General features: G+C 45.6%; 1 protein-coding gene across 2 annotated transcripts in view; it reads left to right on the top strand.

Moving 5' to 3' along the window:
- Window positions 1-15,850, top strand: part of RALGPS2 (Ral GEF with PH domain and SH3 binding motif 2) — a 106,536-nt gene that overhangs the window by 32,848 nt on the left and 57,838 nt on the right. For both annotated transcript variants that reach the window (XM_081865160.1, XM_081865161.1), the window contains exons 6-8: window positions 8,762-8,851; window positions 9,481-9,573; window positions 12,145-12,271. In XM_081865160.1, the coding sequence (XP_081721286.1) occupies window positions 8,762-8,851; window positions 9,481-9,573; window positions 12,145-12,271 (310 nt within the window). The remainder of the gene's footprint in view (window positions 1-8,761; window positions 8,852-9,480; window positions 9,574-12,144; window positions 12,272-15,850) is intronic.

The raw sequence follows: 15,850 nt of genomic DNA, 5'->3' as shown, positions 1-15,850 counted from the left end.
TTTGGTTCCTCTCAGTTTTCATGCCATATTGCACAGTTAAGTTTTCAAATCAATGTAGGATGCATAAAACGTACGGGGCATGATATTTTTTTTTGAAATCTTTGCACTAGGGTGATAGCATGCTATGGAGGATATTGTACTGTACTTAACTAATGAGGTACCGGTAAATAGCAAGAGCTACCAAATCCCAATTTTGGTGTCAATAAAAATGGTCCATTTAGGTACAAAGTCAAAATGGCAGTCGACGAGTAAAATGGCTTTGCAGCGTAAAATTGTCCAATGCAGTGAGTTAGCTCAATTTGCACAGGCTACATATGTTTCCTGGACCAATGGTACATATGTTTCCTGGACCAGTATACTTTACTTGTTTGCTTATACTTAATGAGTCGGAGCATTACAGGGTTGGAGGGTGTTATTCCAAGGGAGTGATACTGTATTAGGAATCTGGAATCAGCAGAGTTAAGGGGCGGTTCCAGGGGGATCTGGTGTTCTAGATAACAAAATGTTTTCCAGGATATTCATAGATAGCCCAGCAATGTAGTGGGAGCCCCAAAGGCCCACCAAGCTTCATTTGTCACAACTGAGGTCAATGCTGTGTGGTTCCCAAACAAGTAACCTGGGTTCCATAGAACTCAACTCATATGTTGCTGGAATAGAGAATTTTTCTTAAGGGATTGTATTCCCTCAAGATTCCTAATTCCAGCTGTGGAAAGTAACAAACACAGGAAATACATAATGACACAAGGGGAAGAAAGCATGGAAACGGGCTATTTAAAGGTGGAGCAGCCTGTCTTGAAGTATCCCATGGAGGTTGTCAGGGAACTGCCATCGGAGGAACAGGTGGTGGAAAGGCTCCAGGAGAATAGGAGAGATTCTGCAGCAGAAGAAGGAACCAGTAGGGGGAGAGCAGGAGCTCCGGCGGAAGGGGAGTCGGAGGGGAGGCTCTGGGATACTTCCAGTGAGAATAGTGAAGAGGTAACAAGACCCCCCTTAGGAACTCCCACCCTTCGCCGGAAACTGTCACGCAGAGAGTCCAGGAGGCGCATGTCCGTCAAACAGCTTTTATGCTGGAGTAAGTTCCGTAGACGCCCACTGTCAGATTCTACCAGCGACTGACGGAGTCATGCTTTGGGGGCTCCGTTAGTGACTTGGTTTGGTTGACCAGCCAAACCCCCAGAGGGATCAAGCTTTTACGCACAAGCAGCTCATTATCCCATCACAGCAATCTGACAGTCTTTGAAAGCAGCTTGTGCAAGCAGAGGGCATCATGAGCGAACCAGCCGGAACCGGAGGAGCAGGAGCTGGAGCTGGAGCAGGTCCAAGCCTGGAAGAAAGGTACAGGGCGTTGGAGGTCCAGCTCGCGCTGCAAACGGCGAGGCTCGAGGAGAGGAGGGCTCAAGATGCGGATAAGGGGAAAACCACCCCACTTGCCAGAAAGGTGCCTGGATTGGTGCAGAAATTTGGGGGGGATCCCAGGAACTATCAAGCCTTTAGGACAGAGATGCAATATGCTCTCAATCTACTGTTTGATGACTTCCCCGATGAGAACTCTAGAGTGGCGTACGTGATTGGCCATCTAGAGGGAGGTGCGAAGGACTGGATTAGACCCCTGATGGCAGCCAATAATGAAATCTTAAAGGACACAATGAAGTTTTTTCGCGCCATGGACTTGATGTTTTCCAGCGAGATTGAGCAGGGGGTGGTGCGCAGGCAGTTAATGGCGTGTAAACAGGGGAGCCGATCTGTACGTGAGTACTGGACTGAGTTCACCATGCTGATTCATAGACTGGGGTGGGACCTTGCGAGTGAACCTATTCAAATGCTGTTTGAAGAAGGGCTCTCTCCGGCAATGAAAGATGAACTTTCCCGGGCGCCTAGGGCGGAGTCTATGGATCAGCTGACTAAATCTGCGCTGTCCATAGGAGCGCGCCAGGAGGCAAGAGCTTTGGAAAAGCGGGAAGGAAAGGGGGAACGTTGGAAGGACTTCCGCATTCCAGAGATTCCGGAGCAGCCTTTCCCGCCAGCAGAGCCGATGGAACTTGGAACAGCGCGAAGAAGGAGGGAAAGAGCGCCAAGAGATGTTATCTCTGCCAACAGCCAGGTCACTTTGCCAGAGTCTGTCCACAAAGGAAGGAATGGCAAGGGATGGCGGGAACTGTTGGGGGGAAGGAGGAAGGAGAAATCAAGGAGCAAGTAAAAGCCAACGCCTGGCTGCCAACATCAGGGCACAGCAGCCAGGCCAAGGAGTAGTGAATGTGCCCACGCCGGAACCTCCAAGACCAGCGCTTGTGATAGAGGTGTTGCTGGAACTGTCAAACGGACACCCACTAAAGATAAAAGCGCTATTGGATTCAGGCAGCTCCTGTAATTTCATGAGTAAGGAGTTTGCAGCTGAACACCAGATACAGACTATCCCATTAAGTAAGCCTTTGCAGGTTACCACAATTGATGGGAGGGAACTGTTGGGAGGAGAAGTGAGCCAACAGACTGTACCAATGATAATGAGGGTGGCAAGACACACAGAACTGATAGCGTTTAACGTAGCCACCTTGGGAGGAGCTCCTATTATTTTGGGAATGAGCTGGCTGGCACTACACGATCCGCTAGTAGGCTGGCATCAGAGAGTGGTTTCCTTTGGATCAGCACATTGCCTAGAACACTGCAAGGAGGGAGAGGCTCAGGCAGGGGCCAGGGCCACTCTAGCAGGGATGGAAGTGATGGACAAGGGGAAGGTGCCACCACAATACGCTGACTTGATTGACGTCTTTAGCGAAAAGGAAGCAGATAAACTGCCCCCGCACAGACCCTTTGACTGTCAAATTACCTTACTCCCAGGAGCACAATTGCCAGTGGGCAAGCTGTATGCAATGTCAGACAGTGAGATGCAGGAGTTAAGGGAGTTCATTGACAAGAACCTCAAGCGAGGTTTCATCAGAGAGTCACGAGCGGTGGGGGGCAGCCCAGTGTTCTTTGTGGACAAAAAAAACACGGGTAAACCCAGGCTTGTATGTGATTTCAGGGCCCTAAATGCAGTGTCAGAACCAGTGACTTTCCCTATGCCTAGAATTGATGACATTCTGACACGGGTGAGAAAAGAGAAAATTTTTACCAAGCTGGACCTTAGAGGGGCATATAACTTGATACGTGTGAGAAAGGGGGATGAGTGGAAGACCACTATGTTCACCCCCTTGGGGGCCTTTGAGTACCTCGTTATGCCCTTCGGACTACAGGCGGGCTCAGCCTGTTTTCAATCATTCATGAATCACGTCCTGGGGCCATTGCTCTACAAGAACTGCGTAGCGTTCTTAGATGACGTCCTGGTGTACTCAGAGAATGAGGAGCAGCATGTGCGAGATGTAAGAGAAGTACTGAGCAAACTGCGAGAAAATCGGCTGTGGGTGAAACTGGAGAAGTGTCAGTTTCATACCAGGGAGGTGGAATTCCTGGGGTACCGGTTGTCTGACAAGGGATTGGCCATGGATCCCAGCAAGGTTCAAGCGGTACTGGAATGGAAAACACCAAAGACCAAGAAGGACGTGCAAAGATTCCTGGGCTTCGGAAACTTCTATAGGAAGTTCATCAAAAACTTTGCCCATTTAACAGCGTCCATCACGGATTGTCTTAGCAGCAAGAAAAAATTTGTTTGGACGGAAGAAGCGCAGCGGGCGTTCGAACACTTAAAGCAGGCGTTTGCGTCGGAAGAGCAACTTTTGCACGTAGATCTACAACAACCAATGAGAGTGGAGACTGACGTGTCAGACAGAGCGGTGGGGGCCGTGCTTCTCCAGCCGGGAAAAGATACGTCTGAATGGAGACCGTGTGCATTCTTCTCGCGGAAGTTGAACAAATCCGAGAGGAACTACACAGTATACGACCGAGAACTGCTCGCCATTCATGAAGCATTCCGGAGATGGCGGCACTTGCTGATTGGGGCGCAGCACAAGGTTCAAGTCCGAACTGACCACAAAAATCTGGAATACTGGAGAACAGCCCGAGTGCTGAACCAGAGACAAGTGAGATGGGCCCAGGAGTTCTCCAAATTACACTTTGAGATTAGTTACGTGCCAGGCTCCGAGAACGTGAGGGCGGACGCTCTTTCCAGGAAACCTGAGTACTTAGAGGGGGAGGGAGCGCCTGAGGCAAGGCATGTAATCCCTGAAGACCGCTGGGTGTGTGGGGCGGCATTGGTGGGGCAGAGGGAACTGATAGAGGGTACTGAGAACGATGAATACACCCAAGAGAAACTCAGAGAACTCAGGAGGACAGAGGAGAACACCGGGGGGTTTGAAGTAAAGAACGGGGCGTTGTATTACAAAGGGGCACTGTACATACCCGATGGGGAACTGAGGGGCAGAGTACTCAAGCAGTTGCATGACAGCCCCACAGCGGGGCATTTTGGACAGCACAAAACCATGTGGTTGGTTACCAGGGAGTTTTGGTGGCCCAAGGTGAGGGAGGACGTACGGGAATATGTCAGGGGTTGCGACAGGTGCCAGTGAGCGAAAGGGGAGAGGGTGGCGCCAGCGGGGCTATTACAACCCTTACCCACACCAGAAAGGCCATGGGAGGCAGTATCCATAGATTTTATGACGGACCTGCCAAAATCCAAGGGCAAAACAGCTGTCATGGTGGTGGTAGATCTATTAACTAAGATGTGTCATTTTATAGCCTGTTCACATGCGGTCACAGCGGAGGAAACCGCCAAGTTGTTTGTAGAGCATATTTTCAGGTTGCATGGCGCCCCCTTGAGGGTTTTGAGCGACAGAGGGAAACAGTTTACTTCCAGGTTCTGGAGGAAACTTATGAGCTTACTGCACGTGGAACTCAATTTTTCAACTGCCCGGCACCCAGAAACAAATGGGCAAGCGGAAAGGGCAAACGGGATTTTACAACAATACCTGAGGTGTTATGTAGAAGACAGAGAAAATGATTGGGTAGATAAGTTACCTCTGGCACAATTTGCCTACAACAATGCGGAGAACGTGTCCACAGGGATGAGTCCCTTTCTGGCAAATTATGGGTGTCATCCCCGGGCATTTCCAGGAGAAGGAGGGGAGAGGTGGAGCGTGCTGGCGGCGGAACATTTTGTTGAAGAGATGGAAGCGATCCACCGTCAGCTTCAACTTAACTTAGAGAAAGCCAAGGAAGAATATAAGAAGTAAGCAGACAGAAATAGGAGGGAAGGTGAAACTATAAGGGTGGGAAACCGGGTGTGGCTATCCACCCAAGGACTACCGTTCAAGGGAGGGAGTAAAAAATTGAGACCCAAAAGATTGGGACCCTTTGAGGTCATACAGCAGGTCAACCCAGTAGCATTCAAACTCAGACTGCCCAGTCACATAAAATTGCACCCAGTATTTCACAGGTCATTACTGTCGCCGTACCGAGAGGGACGTGAGTGGGGGGAGCGTGAGAGAGAGGTCACCCAAACGCCCGTGATAGAAGAGAGAGAAAGCGACATGAACGTGGCAGGAATCATTGATTCCAGGTGGAAGGGGAATCAGGTGGAATATCTGGTAGAATGGGAGGGGGAAGTAGAGTCGGAAAACACTTGGGTACCAGCAGAGGTAGTCAACGACGAGGTTTTAATAGAAACATTTCATCAGCGTTTCCCAAAAAAACCGCAACCCGTGGCACGATTTAGAAGGGAACACTTTGGGACCACCGATGAGGAAGGGGAGTTTGAAGGGTTCCCAGAGTCAGGGGTGGGTGAGGAAGCCGACTCCGACGAAGAAGAGGAAGACGGGGAGAGAGACGGTACGCCGTGGCTAGAAGTGTTTGAATCCTCGGACGACGAGGAGAGTTCCTTCAGGGGCTTTCCGCCCTCACCGCCAGTGGGAGAGGAGGCGGGGGGGTGAAGGGGGCCCTGGGGGGGAGGTGGATGTCAGGGAACTGCCATCGGAGGAACAGGTGGTGGAAAGGCTCCAGGAGAATAGGAGAGATTCTGCAGCAGAAGAAGGAACCAGTAGGGGGAGAGCAGGAGCTCCGGCGGAAGGGGAGTCGAAGGGGAGGCTCTGGGATACTTCCAGTGAGAATAGTGAAGAGGTAACAAGACCCCCCTTAGGAACTCCCACCCTTCGCCGGAAACTGTCACGCAGAGAGTCCAGGAGGCGCATGTCCGTCAAACAGCTTTTATGCTGGAGTAAGTTCCGTAGACGCCCACTGTCAGATTCTACCAGCGACTGACGGAGTCATGCTTTGGGGGCTCCGTTAGTGACTTGGTTTGGTTGACCAGCCAAACCCCCAGAGGGATCAAGCTTTTACGCACAAGCAGCTCATTATCCCATCACAGAGGTCTAGCAGCAGGCTCAACTATTGGCTGGCTGGGTGGGTGGAACAGATGGAACCATAGAACAGCTGGATTGCGGAAGGCAGAACAGTGTTGTTTCATGGTGGAAGATAATTAAATATTTGGTTTCCAGGGTAGGGGATACCCGAGATGAAAGGTGATAGGACTGAAGATTAGGCTGGATGGAAGGAGTACTCCAAAATAATAGCTTTATGTGTGGTTGTCACTGCACATAAAAAAATTACAAGTTTCCTGTCACAGACTGATTGGACAGTCCTAGGGGAGAAAGGTGATGGTCAATACCTAATCAGGGCAGAGTGTCCCAAGTGCAGACCATATTTCTGCTTGAGTAGCAGGGAGATGCAATTCTTTTATTAATTAGATAAGTGTGGACTGCTTAGGGTGCGCTGTGATGCCCCCTATGATTCTGCTGACAGAAATGGAGCAGGGTTGCTCCATATGTAAGTACCATTGCCTGACTTCTCACAACATCCTGAATCTCATTTTTTTCAGGAATTAATGCAGAATTCTGGAATTCTTGACTCTTTATATTAAATCCAAAACCAAAATTGTAGATTACATAGAACATATCTGCTGAGAAAATATGTGTGAGCAGGAGTGTCTGTTTGTTCAGGGATTCCAGTGCTCAAAAGGACTTATTCATATAGCGTAAATATCAGCCCTACTCAGTACTGCCACTGTACTGGCCTGGACATTGAGATTTCCTCTAGGCATTCTCAAGAGCCTGTGCACACCCAGGATGACTCCCAAAAACCCAGAACAATGACACATCACCAATTTATTCAGAAAGGCCCTTCAAATCACGTGAGGTGATAGGGGTGCAAGAAGGCAGCAGTTATTGCATGATTGCAAGTTCAGAGTCCCATTGTTCATGTGTGTTTGTTACATTAGTCGCTGGAGTCTAGCTGCTGTTCCAAAGCCATAAGAGACACATTTCTCTCTTGTCATTTTTTTCCTTTCCAAGAGTACATTAAAGCACAAATGCCTCCCTTATATAAATTTTTATGCTTTGGAAAAGCTTTCCAACTTCAGATTATTCTAGTGATAAACTTTGGGTTTTGGTTTGGAATTCCAGAGTGTCTGTGGCATCAACAGCAATGCAGAACTAAAGAGAAGTGAATTCCATGGCTTTATTATATATAAACAAATGTGGGGCTCTACAACTTCATTATGAGATAAACTAGGTAAACACTTGATTGGAGTGACAAATCCAGCTAAATTTCTCAAGAAACACATTCCTACTTTTTTTGGAAACTAAACTTTACAATTCTCTAAAAGATGCAGACTTCAATGTCAAGACTATTTCTCACCACATGCTGTGTACCTGAAATATGTGTCCAAATAATTCGCTGTTGCTCAAATCAGCATGTGAGTTTTAGAACCTCCTAGGTTCTTGATTCCTCTTTCTCCCTTAAATTCACAGTGCCTGCAGTAAAGGCTAAAAGTCAATGCCAAATTAGATGTGATGCTCACCATATAGTTTGCCTTTGTGCCATTTTTATTATTAATAGCAATACTTTGTTGCAGTGCTTTTTTCTAAAAAAAAAAATGTTTAGGGGTACTCATATTGAAATACTGCCCCTCAATGAGACCAAACAGATTCACAAAATGTTTAGGGATATGCGTACCCCTGCCCCCCTGGAAAAGCACTGCTTTATTGAATTGGGGGTGTTGTGTTTATATAGCTAACAATAAAAAGAAAAGTAAAACAAAACAAGGGAAAGGGGGGAAGAATGGATTAGCATTCACAGGTTAGGACCATTTTCAGTTTACGGAGGTATATTAGCTGTACATTCAGTGTAGCCTTGTCAGCCTACAGATTTATATAATACAGGCTGCTGATTAATAATACTTAGTACTTTATTTAATCTATGTAGATAGGTTATGTATTGTGAATAAGGATAGGCCATCTGTTCGTTGTAGTTAGCATAGCAGAGTGGGGTTAGCCCTTTGATCGAGCCGCAGTCCTGAGCAGAATCGGGCACACCCAACACAGCTGCTGTTTCAGAATGCAAAGAGGAGCTTTCCTCCCATTGTTGATGACAGGAATTTGGGGAGGCATTTACTGAAACTGAAATTTGTATTGGGGTTGAAATTGATATCAATATCAATTTCATGGCGTGGTAGTAGTAAGTTTGAATGAGTTATAGTATTTAATATTTTTAAGTGTTGGTACTATGTATACATGTTACACATTTTATCTTCTTAGTAGGTTCACTATGCAATTCTTGTTAAATATAGCCTGTTAATATAATTAGATTAAACAGCAAAACTTTAGAAATGCTCATAGTAGTGAATGAATTTGCATGTTTCTGGTAACTAATTAGGCTGCTAACGAAAATCAATTTTCATAATGTGAAAACACATGAGAATGCCAAAATCCCCAGTCTTAACAATATCACTTTTTATTTTCTGTTTTTATATGTATTATTACTTCTTTCTTTTTTTTAGGTAAGTTTTTGGGTAGTTAGAGAGATTCTTCATGCACAGACATTAAAAATACGAGCTGAAGTTCTGAGCCACTATATTAAAACAGCTAAGGTAAGAATCTTTTGTTCTGGAGCCTTTATCAGGGTTGATAGAGACCTAGGTTTACAAGTACGCTCAGTAAATATTTGGCTCCATTAACATATGACTAGAGGAAATGTGTGGCCTTGTTAGTTAGATGAACTCTGAAACCTGGAATAGTTGAGCAATATTCAATGATGATGATTCCTGATTATACTTTGAAAGAGCAATCAAAAGGTGTTAATTGTGTAATATTGCTAATTCATTTGTTTGGGGTATGGTGTGGCAAGAAGACTTTCTGGGACACGATGCAGATAAATGATTATTTTCCTTCCAGTGGCTAGTATATGACGAAGTCAGGAATGCTACATCACTGCCCTTGGGGGTTTGGATTGGTGACTTAACTATGGTTTATTGGCCAATGTTTAGTCTATTTCAGACCAAGGTCACACACCACAAAGCTTATCTATTAGGTCGTAGTCATGAAGGTATGCTTTTCAATTACACCTTTATCATAATTATTTGAAGAGGTATAATTTTCCTCCATTTTTCAGTTTTTTGTTCATGATGCTGTTTTGTAAAATAGGCTGATAATTTAAGTTGTGGCAAACTCAATACATTAAAGTACTAGACATTAAACTTCTGTTTTGTTCTGTTCTTAGAAACTCTATGAGTTGAATAATCTACATGCTCTTATGGCTGTGGTGTCTGGATTACAAAGTGCCCCCATCTTCAGGTTGACCAAAACTTGGGCGGTGAGTGAACTTGGGTGTTAACACTGAGTTAGGGTTTTGTGCAGTGGAAGCGGAATGATTAATAATAATATTAATATTAATAATAATAATAATTTATTTATATCCCACCCTCCTCGGCCAAAGCCGGGTTCAGAGCGACAAACATCATACAAGTAAGACAATGCATAAAAACAAGTGATCAAGAAATTAAGATACACCCCACAATTAATTCAAACAAATTAAAATTAAAACTGGACAAGTGGCAATCTTCAGGTTAAAATTGAAGGCAGTTACCAACTGTTTCCACTGATAGTATAAGCTCCTGTGAGCGGGCTGGGAACCTCCTTTGTGCTTGTTGTTATACAAGGAGAAAATGAGTCAGACTGAACTCAGACCAAAGGCCTGGCGGAACAGCTCCGTCTTGCAGGCCCTACGGAAAGATGTCAAATCCTGCAGGGTCCTAGTCTCTTGTGAGAGAGTGTTCCACCAGGCCGGGGCCACGGCTGAAAAGGCCCTGGCTCTGGTCGAGGCCAGTCTGATCTCTCTGGGGCCCAGAATCTTTAGGATGTTGTTATTTGCAGACCGTAAGGTCCTCCGTGGGGCATACCAGGAGAGGCTGTTTACAGGCAGCTCCCCATTTACAGGTGTCCAGTATGTGTGCAACTGTGTATACGGGCACGGCACCGAATCTGGAAGGGACCTGGAAACGTCATAAAGACATCACTGAAATGTCACTAAAAGAGCAGGATGGGGTGTCTGTAGCTTTTTAAGGGGGTTTCAATTATACAGACAAATGTCCAGGGCCTTGGAATGTAAACGCCGCATAAATGGGGCCTGCCTATAGTTGATATCACATAGGGTACTTGTTTCACCATAGGAGCCAACTCCTAGGGGCTGTGGGGACTTCGGCTTCCCCCACAATAAAATATTTGAGGGGGCTGGGCCTCCACAAAGTTGGTGGGCATTCCCATTCAAATGGTGTGTGTGTGCGCGCGCATGGCATCATATGGTTGATTATGTGGGGTGAGGCTTACCTGGGCCCCCACAATATTTTATTCAAGTTGGCACCCTGGTGTTGCACATAATATAAACTTACCTAAATCCCTTCAGTTCCCTTTGAAGTCTATCCTTATGAGTGACCGCTCATCTTCACTTATTCCTGACGGTCTGATCTGAAAGCACAGATGTTCTGCTCTCTCAGAAAGCTTAGATTATCAACGCCCTTCCTTCGTGTTTGTCTATTTTGGTTCTCTGTTAAATAGACTCCTAGAGAGTGATTCAGTGCCCCTTCTGTTAATATTCATTCAACCGTTCTGTAATTTGGCATCCTTCTGTAAACGTTCATTTATCATCCCAGGTGAGAACTATAACTGACTCAGTGGCTGTGTATATGACATAATAATTCTTTTTGAGGTGTGTGTGTTACTCTTTCACTCTCATGGAGTCTGTGCTTTCAGGATGGTTTGAAACGGCAATATTATTGGGTGATGCCCAGTGGTACTGCCTACTGAAAGGAGAGGGAAAGCATTTCTGACAATCTTCCATCTCCACTTTTCAGCATCGTCCGTGTCAAGGGTCAGCAAACTTTTTCAGCAAGGGGCCGGTCCACTGTCCCTCAGACCTTGTGGGGGGCCAGACTATATTTTTTTTGGGGGGGGGATGATAAACGAATTCCTGTGCCCCACAAATAACCCAGAGATGCATTTTAAATAAAAGCACACATTCTATTCATGTAAAAACACCAGGCAGGCCCCACAAATAACCCAGAGATGCATTTTAAATAAAAGGACACATTCTACTCATGTAAAAGCATGCTGATTCCCGGACCGTCTGTGGGCCAGATTTAGAAGGCGATTGGGCCGGATCCAGACCCCGGGCCTTAGTTTGCCTACCCATGGTCCATGTCTTCCTAAATCTGCTCTGGTGGGTTCCCCCAAGCCTCTGGAGAATGAGGGGGGGGTGTTATCAAATACTTTTTCCTTCCTTGTTCTGCTGACAGTTTCCCTTCTAATCTCAGACATTAATACCACTCTGTAAATTGAACTGCATAGTTGTTCCAAAAATTATTTTTGTACCATAGGCCCACAAATTGTGACTGGACTTGGTGGTGTTAACTTTTACTAGCCATCTATGAAGTTCCGCTATGATAGCTCAACAATATATCTATTTACTAATGCATCTATTTTCTGATGATTTTTTTTTAAAAAAAACTCACATTGCTTTGACTGTATTGTTAGCTGCTTAGAGCAATTCATATTGAGGCTTGATAATTAATCCTTTAATTAATTCAATTAGCTGAAGGCACAAAACATTCTTTCCCCCACCTCTGGCTACTATTTAGGCTTAAAAGAAACCCTGTATTGTCAAAGTACTAATCCTGCGTCATCAAACTACTATAGTAATATACAGTATAGCACGGCTCCGAACTTTTCACAATTAAAATGCTTTCAAATTGTATATGATAAAACAGTTGTAACTTTTCAGTACAGTATTTCCTTATGCATAGTACAAAATAATTGTTAACTTGTTTGGGGGGGGGGGAGCCATTGGTTTCATAATAACTATATTTTGGTTCTTCCCCTCTCCCTAAAGCTACTGAGCCGAAAGGACAAAACTACTTTTGAGAAGCTGGAATATGTAATGAGTAAAGAAGAAAATTATAAGAGACTTAGAAACTATATAAACAGTTTGAAGATGACTCCTTGCATTCCTTATTTAGGTAAGATGAACGTTTTAACTTTGTTTACTGGTATCATAAAAATATTAGTATCTGTTTGCAGTGGAGGAGGAACCCTCTCCAGCACCTGGGGCGGGACGAACCGCCCAGTGATGCACGCACTACGTTTGTACGGACTGCGCATGTGCGACGACCATATGGGCTTCCGCATGTGCGCACTCCGTACGGGATGCCGCACATTCACAGTCCGTACAGGCTGCCTCTCGCATGGCATCCATATGGGCTGCTGCGCAAGCAGCATCCTGTACAGAGTGCGCATGTGCGGCATCCATACTGACTGCAGGTGCCCTTGGCTGCTCTACAGCTGGGGGGGAGGCAGGGGCCATCTTGTAACCCCCTCCCCGAGTAGCACCCTGGGCAGCCCGGCCCCCAATTCAGACGCCCCTGCCTGTGTGGACCCTACATTGGGGCAACTCCTTCCTTCCTTCCTTCCTTCCTTCCTTCCTTCCTTCCTTCCTTCCTTCCACCAACCATAGGGAAAGGGGTGGGGGGAAATGATGGGGGCAGCATTTTTAATGGCTTTTCAAGTATACTCTGTTTCAAAGAGCACAGCCAGGAGAAGAGAGAGGTCACAGTGGAGGGGCTAAATGCAGCTGTCAAGGAAGGCATATACAGATGTGAGAGGGATGTGAATATGACTGAGGGATTTTAAAGTCTCTTCTCATCTTAAAGATTTGTAGTTGTGGCAGCATTATTGATCTAGCAGAGGCTAGTCTGTCCACATTACTATGTTACTGAATGGGGAAAATGCTGGCTCTTCCTTTTTTAAAAAACAACAACCATGCAGAATACAATTATTTCTTTGGATTGGGGGCTGTGCCTCATTTTGTTGGAATTGCATCCAGTTTACCTTGGCAGCTACATTTGTGGCTTCCCGTTTGTTAAGAGCATAGAACAAAGCAGGAGGGGAGTTTTTTAATGTTTAAATTCATTGACAGTTACCTCAGTGTGGCATGATATGCTCTTACAAAGCTCTGGCATACAGGAAGTTTTTCCAATCTTATTGATACTGGGTAAGATGCAGCGTCACACAATGGGACAAGATTTGTTCCCTTCCCTTCCCTTGCAGCTTTGTGTGCAGAGAAGGTCCCCAATCCCCAGATTGTGGCGGGGCTTAAGTAACTGCAGGGGAGGAAAAGGAAGAGAACTCAAATGCATGAACAGGTCGTCATTATTGGATTGCACCCATTTTTTTATCACCATATGCTTTGTTCCATATGCGTATCCTCTAGAACAGAGAAAAATACAACACTGATTTAGAACCCAACAAAAATCACTCCATGTATTGCTTTCTCATTCTGTTTTGCTCATAAACCATAAGGCAGCACAGCTGAAAATCAAGACGCTGTTATAACGAAGAAAAATAATTTCACTTCTAAAATGCTGCATTTTTATTTAGTGCTTAATATGCATGTTTTTTCCTGGGGCAAATAGTATTTTTATATGAAAGTCCTACATACTTTTTTTGGGATGCGGATGGCGCTGTGGGTAAAACCTCAGTGCCTAGGACTTGCCGATCGTATGGTCGGCGGTTCGAATCCCCGCGGCGGGGTGAGCTCCCGTCGTTCGGTCCCAGCTCCTGCCCACCTAGCAGTTCAAAAGCACTCCCGGGTGCAAGTAGATAAATAGGGACCGCTTTATAGCGGGAAGGTAAACGGCATTTCCGTGTGCTGCGCTGGTGCTGGCTCGCCAGAGCAGCTTCGTCATGCTGGCCACGTGACCCGGAAGTGTCTCCGGACAGCGCTGGCCCCCGGCCTCTTAAGCGAGATGGGCGCGCAACCCCAGAGTCGGTCACGACTGGCCCGTACGGGCAGGGGTACCTTTACCTTTACCTACATACTTTTACATCTTCTTGCTGTGTAGTCGCCCACTGAATGTTAATTTTGTAGTAATCTGGCAACTTTCATATTTCTTGCATTGGTCAATATCTAAAGAGGGGTGGCCGTGTGCATGTGGACAGTTACTCTGTGCATGCAGTGTGCATGTTTCCATGCTGGCTTTCTTCTTCTGGTGGCAGCCCATTATGCTTTATGGAATGCCACCTGAGATGCTACTGGGGTCTTGGCCCACCAATATTGGTTTCACTTGTTAGGCTGTCAAGGTCTTTGATAAGCACTGACCCTTCCTTGAATGGGTATCTTTTGCTCATATCCTTGCACAAACACAAAAACCACTCCTTTTTGCCTCCCCCCAAATTATCCGTGGAGAACTATATTTCTCTTTGTAGTGCTGAACTGTTTGTGCTAGTCATATCAGAAGGCCAGGGGTTCTTATTTCTGGTAAGCAAAGAAGTTATTTTATGGAACTGAGGTGAGAGTACTATGGTTGAAAAGTCCCATTCAATAAGCCATTTGGATACGTTCCTTCTTCTTTAATTCGAAGAAGTGAACCAAAAGGTTTGAAGTTGAGTATAGCTAGTGTCTTGCGCTGTTTCATTAAAACAGTTCTTAAAAAATCATAATATACAGTCGTTTTGCATGCTTGTAGATACAGTTTTAGGAATGTGAGCAGTATCTGTCAACCACTCACATGAGCTTATTGGAATAACTTTTAGCCAAATGTTTAATAGTAATGTATTCTAAAAAGAGATTTAAGTTTTTAAAAAAGAATGAGGTTTTCAGAGTTGAACCAAGCGGAAATTACTGAGGGTATTTCACACTGTGCTCTTGACAACCCAGCTGCTGTTTTTAAAACTAGTTTCTAAAAACTCAGAATGGTATGTGGCACTGTCAAAATAATGCAAAAACAAAATCCACATTCATCTGGCTGCTTGAAATACTTTGCTGCTGCTCCTGATTGCTGGAAGTAAGGTTTAATGAGGGGAGAACACCCAAGTTTTGAAAATGTAGTTCAGATACATTTTGGCCTTTTCAGTAACCTGTAACTGTTCAAGCTTCAAAAATTCAGATTAATAGGCTGTGATCCCCAGACCTCTCTCCAGTCCAGCGCCTTCTTGTCTACTCTCTGTTGTGGAGGGGGAAAGCAGCTGTTGCAAGTGTTTCCCTAACACGAAGGAATTAAATGAATAAGAACCACTTCCCAGTCATTTTGGCAACCCTAAAGTACCAAATCCAGTACTATCTAATTATTTTATGGCAGACAGAGCATTTATTAACAGATTATAGGAAGGAAGGTTTCCCCACTGTAGCCTGTCCAGTTACCAGTTATAGCTTAAACAGTGTAGGATGTTTAAATTGGGTAAATGTCAGAATTTTAAGAAACCTGACAAATAAAACAGTTGCTGCTCCATGAATTTCACTGGGTGAGATCCAGTGTTACACCAAGAAACACACAATAGCTTCCCCTTCCCCTTCCTTCCTCACACTTCCCAGTCAGTTCCAGAGGTTATGCCAAGATGCTAAATCAGGGGTCAGCAAACTTTTTCAGGAGGGGGCTGGTCCACTGTCCCTCAGATCTTGTGGGGGGCCGGAACCCACCACCACCCGAAAGCACCCCCTCTCCTGAAAGGCACTGATGCTGCCTCGTCTTCGGCAGCGTTGGCGTCCTCTGTCTCGGCGGGGCACAGAGCCCATGCCACTGGCCTGGGCAGCAGAGGCAGCC

Source organism: Podarcis erhardii, assembly GCF_964252035.2.
Source record: "Podarcis erhardii genome assembly, chromosome: 6".
NCBI classification, from domain to species: domain Eukaryota; kingdom Metazoa; phylum Chordata; class Lepidosauria; order Squamata; family Lacertidae; genus Podarcis; species Podarcis erhardii.
The sequence above is the reverse complement of the archived record's forward strand: the minus strand, read 5'-3'. Positions and strand labels throughout refer to the sequence as shown.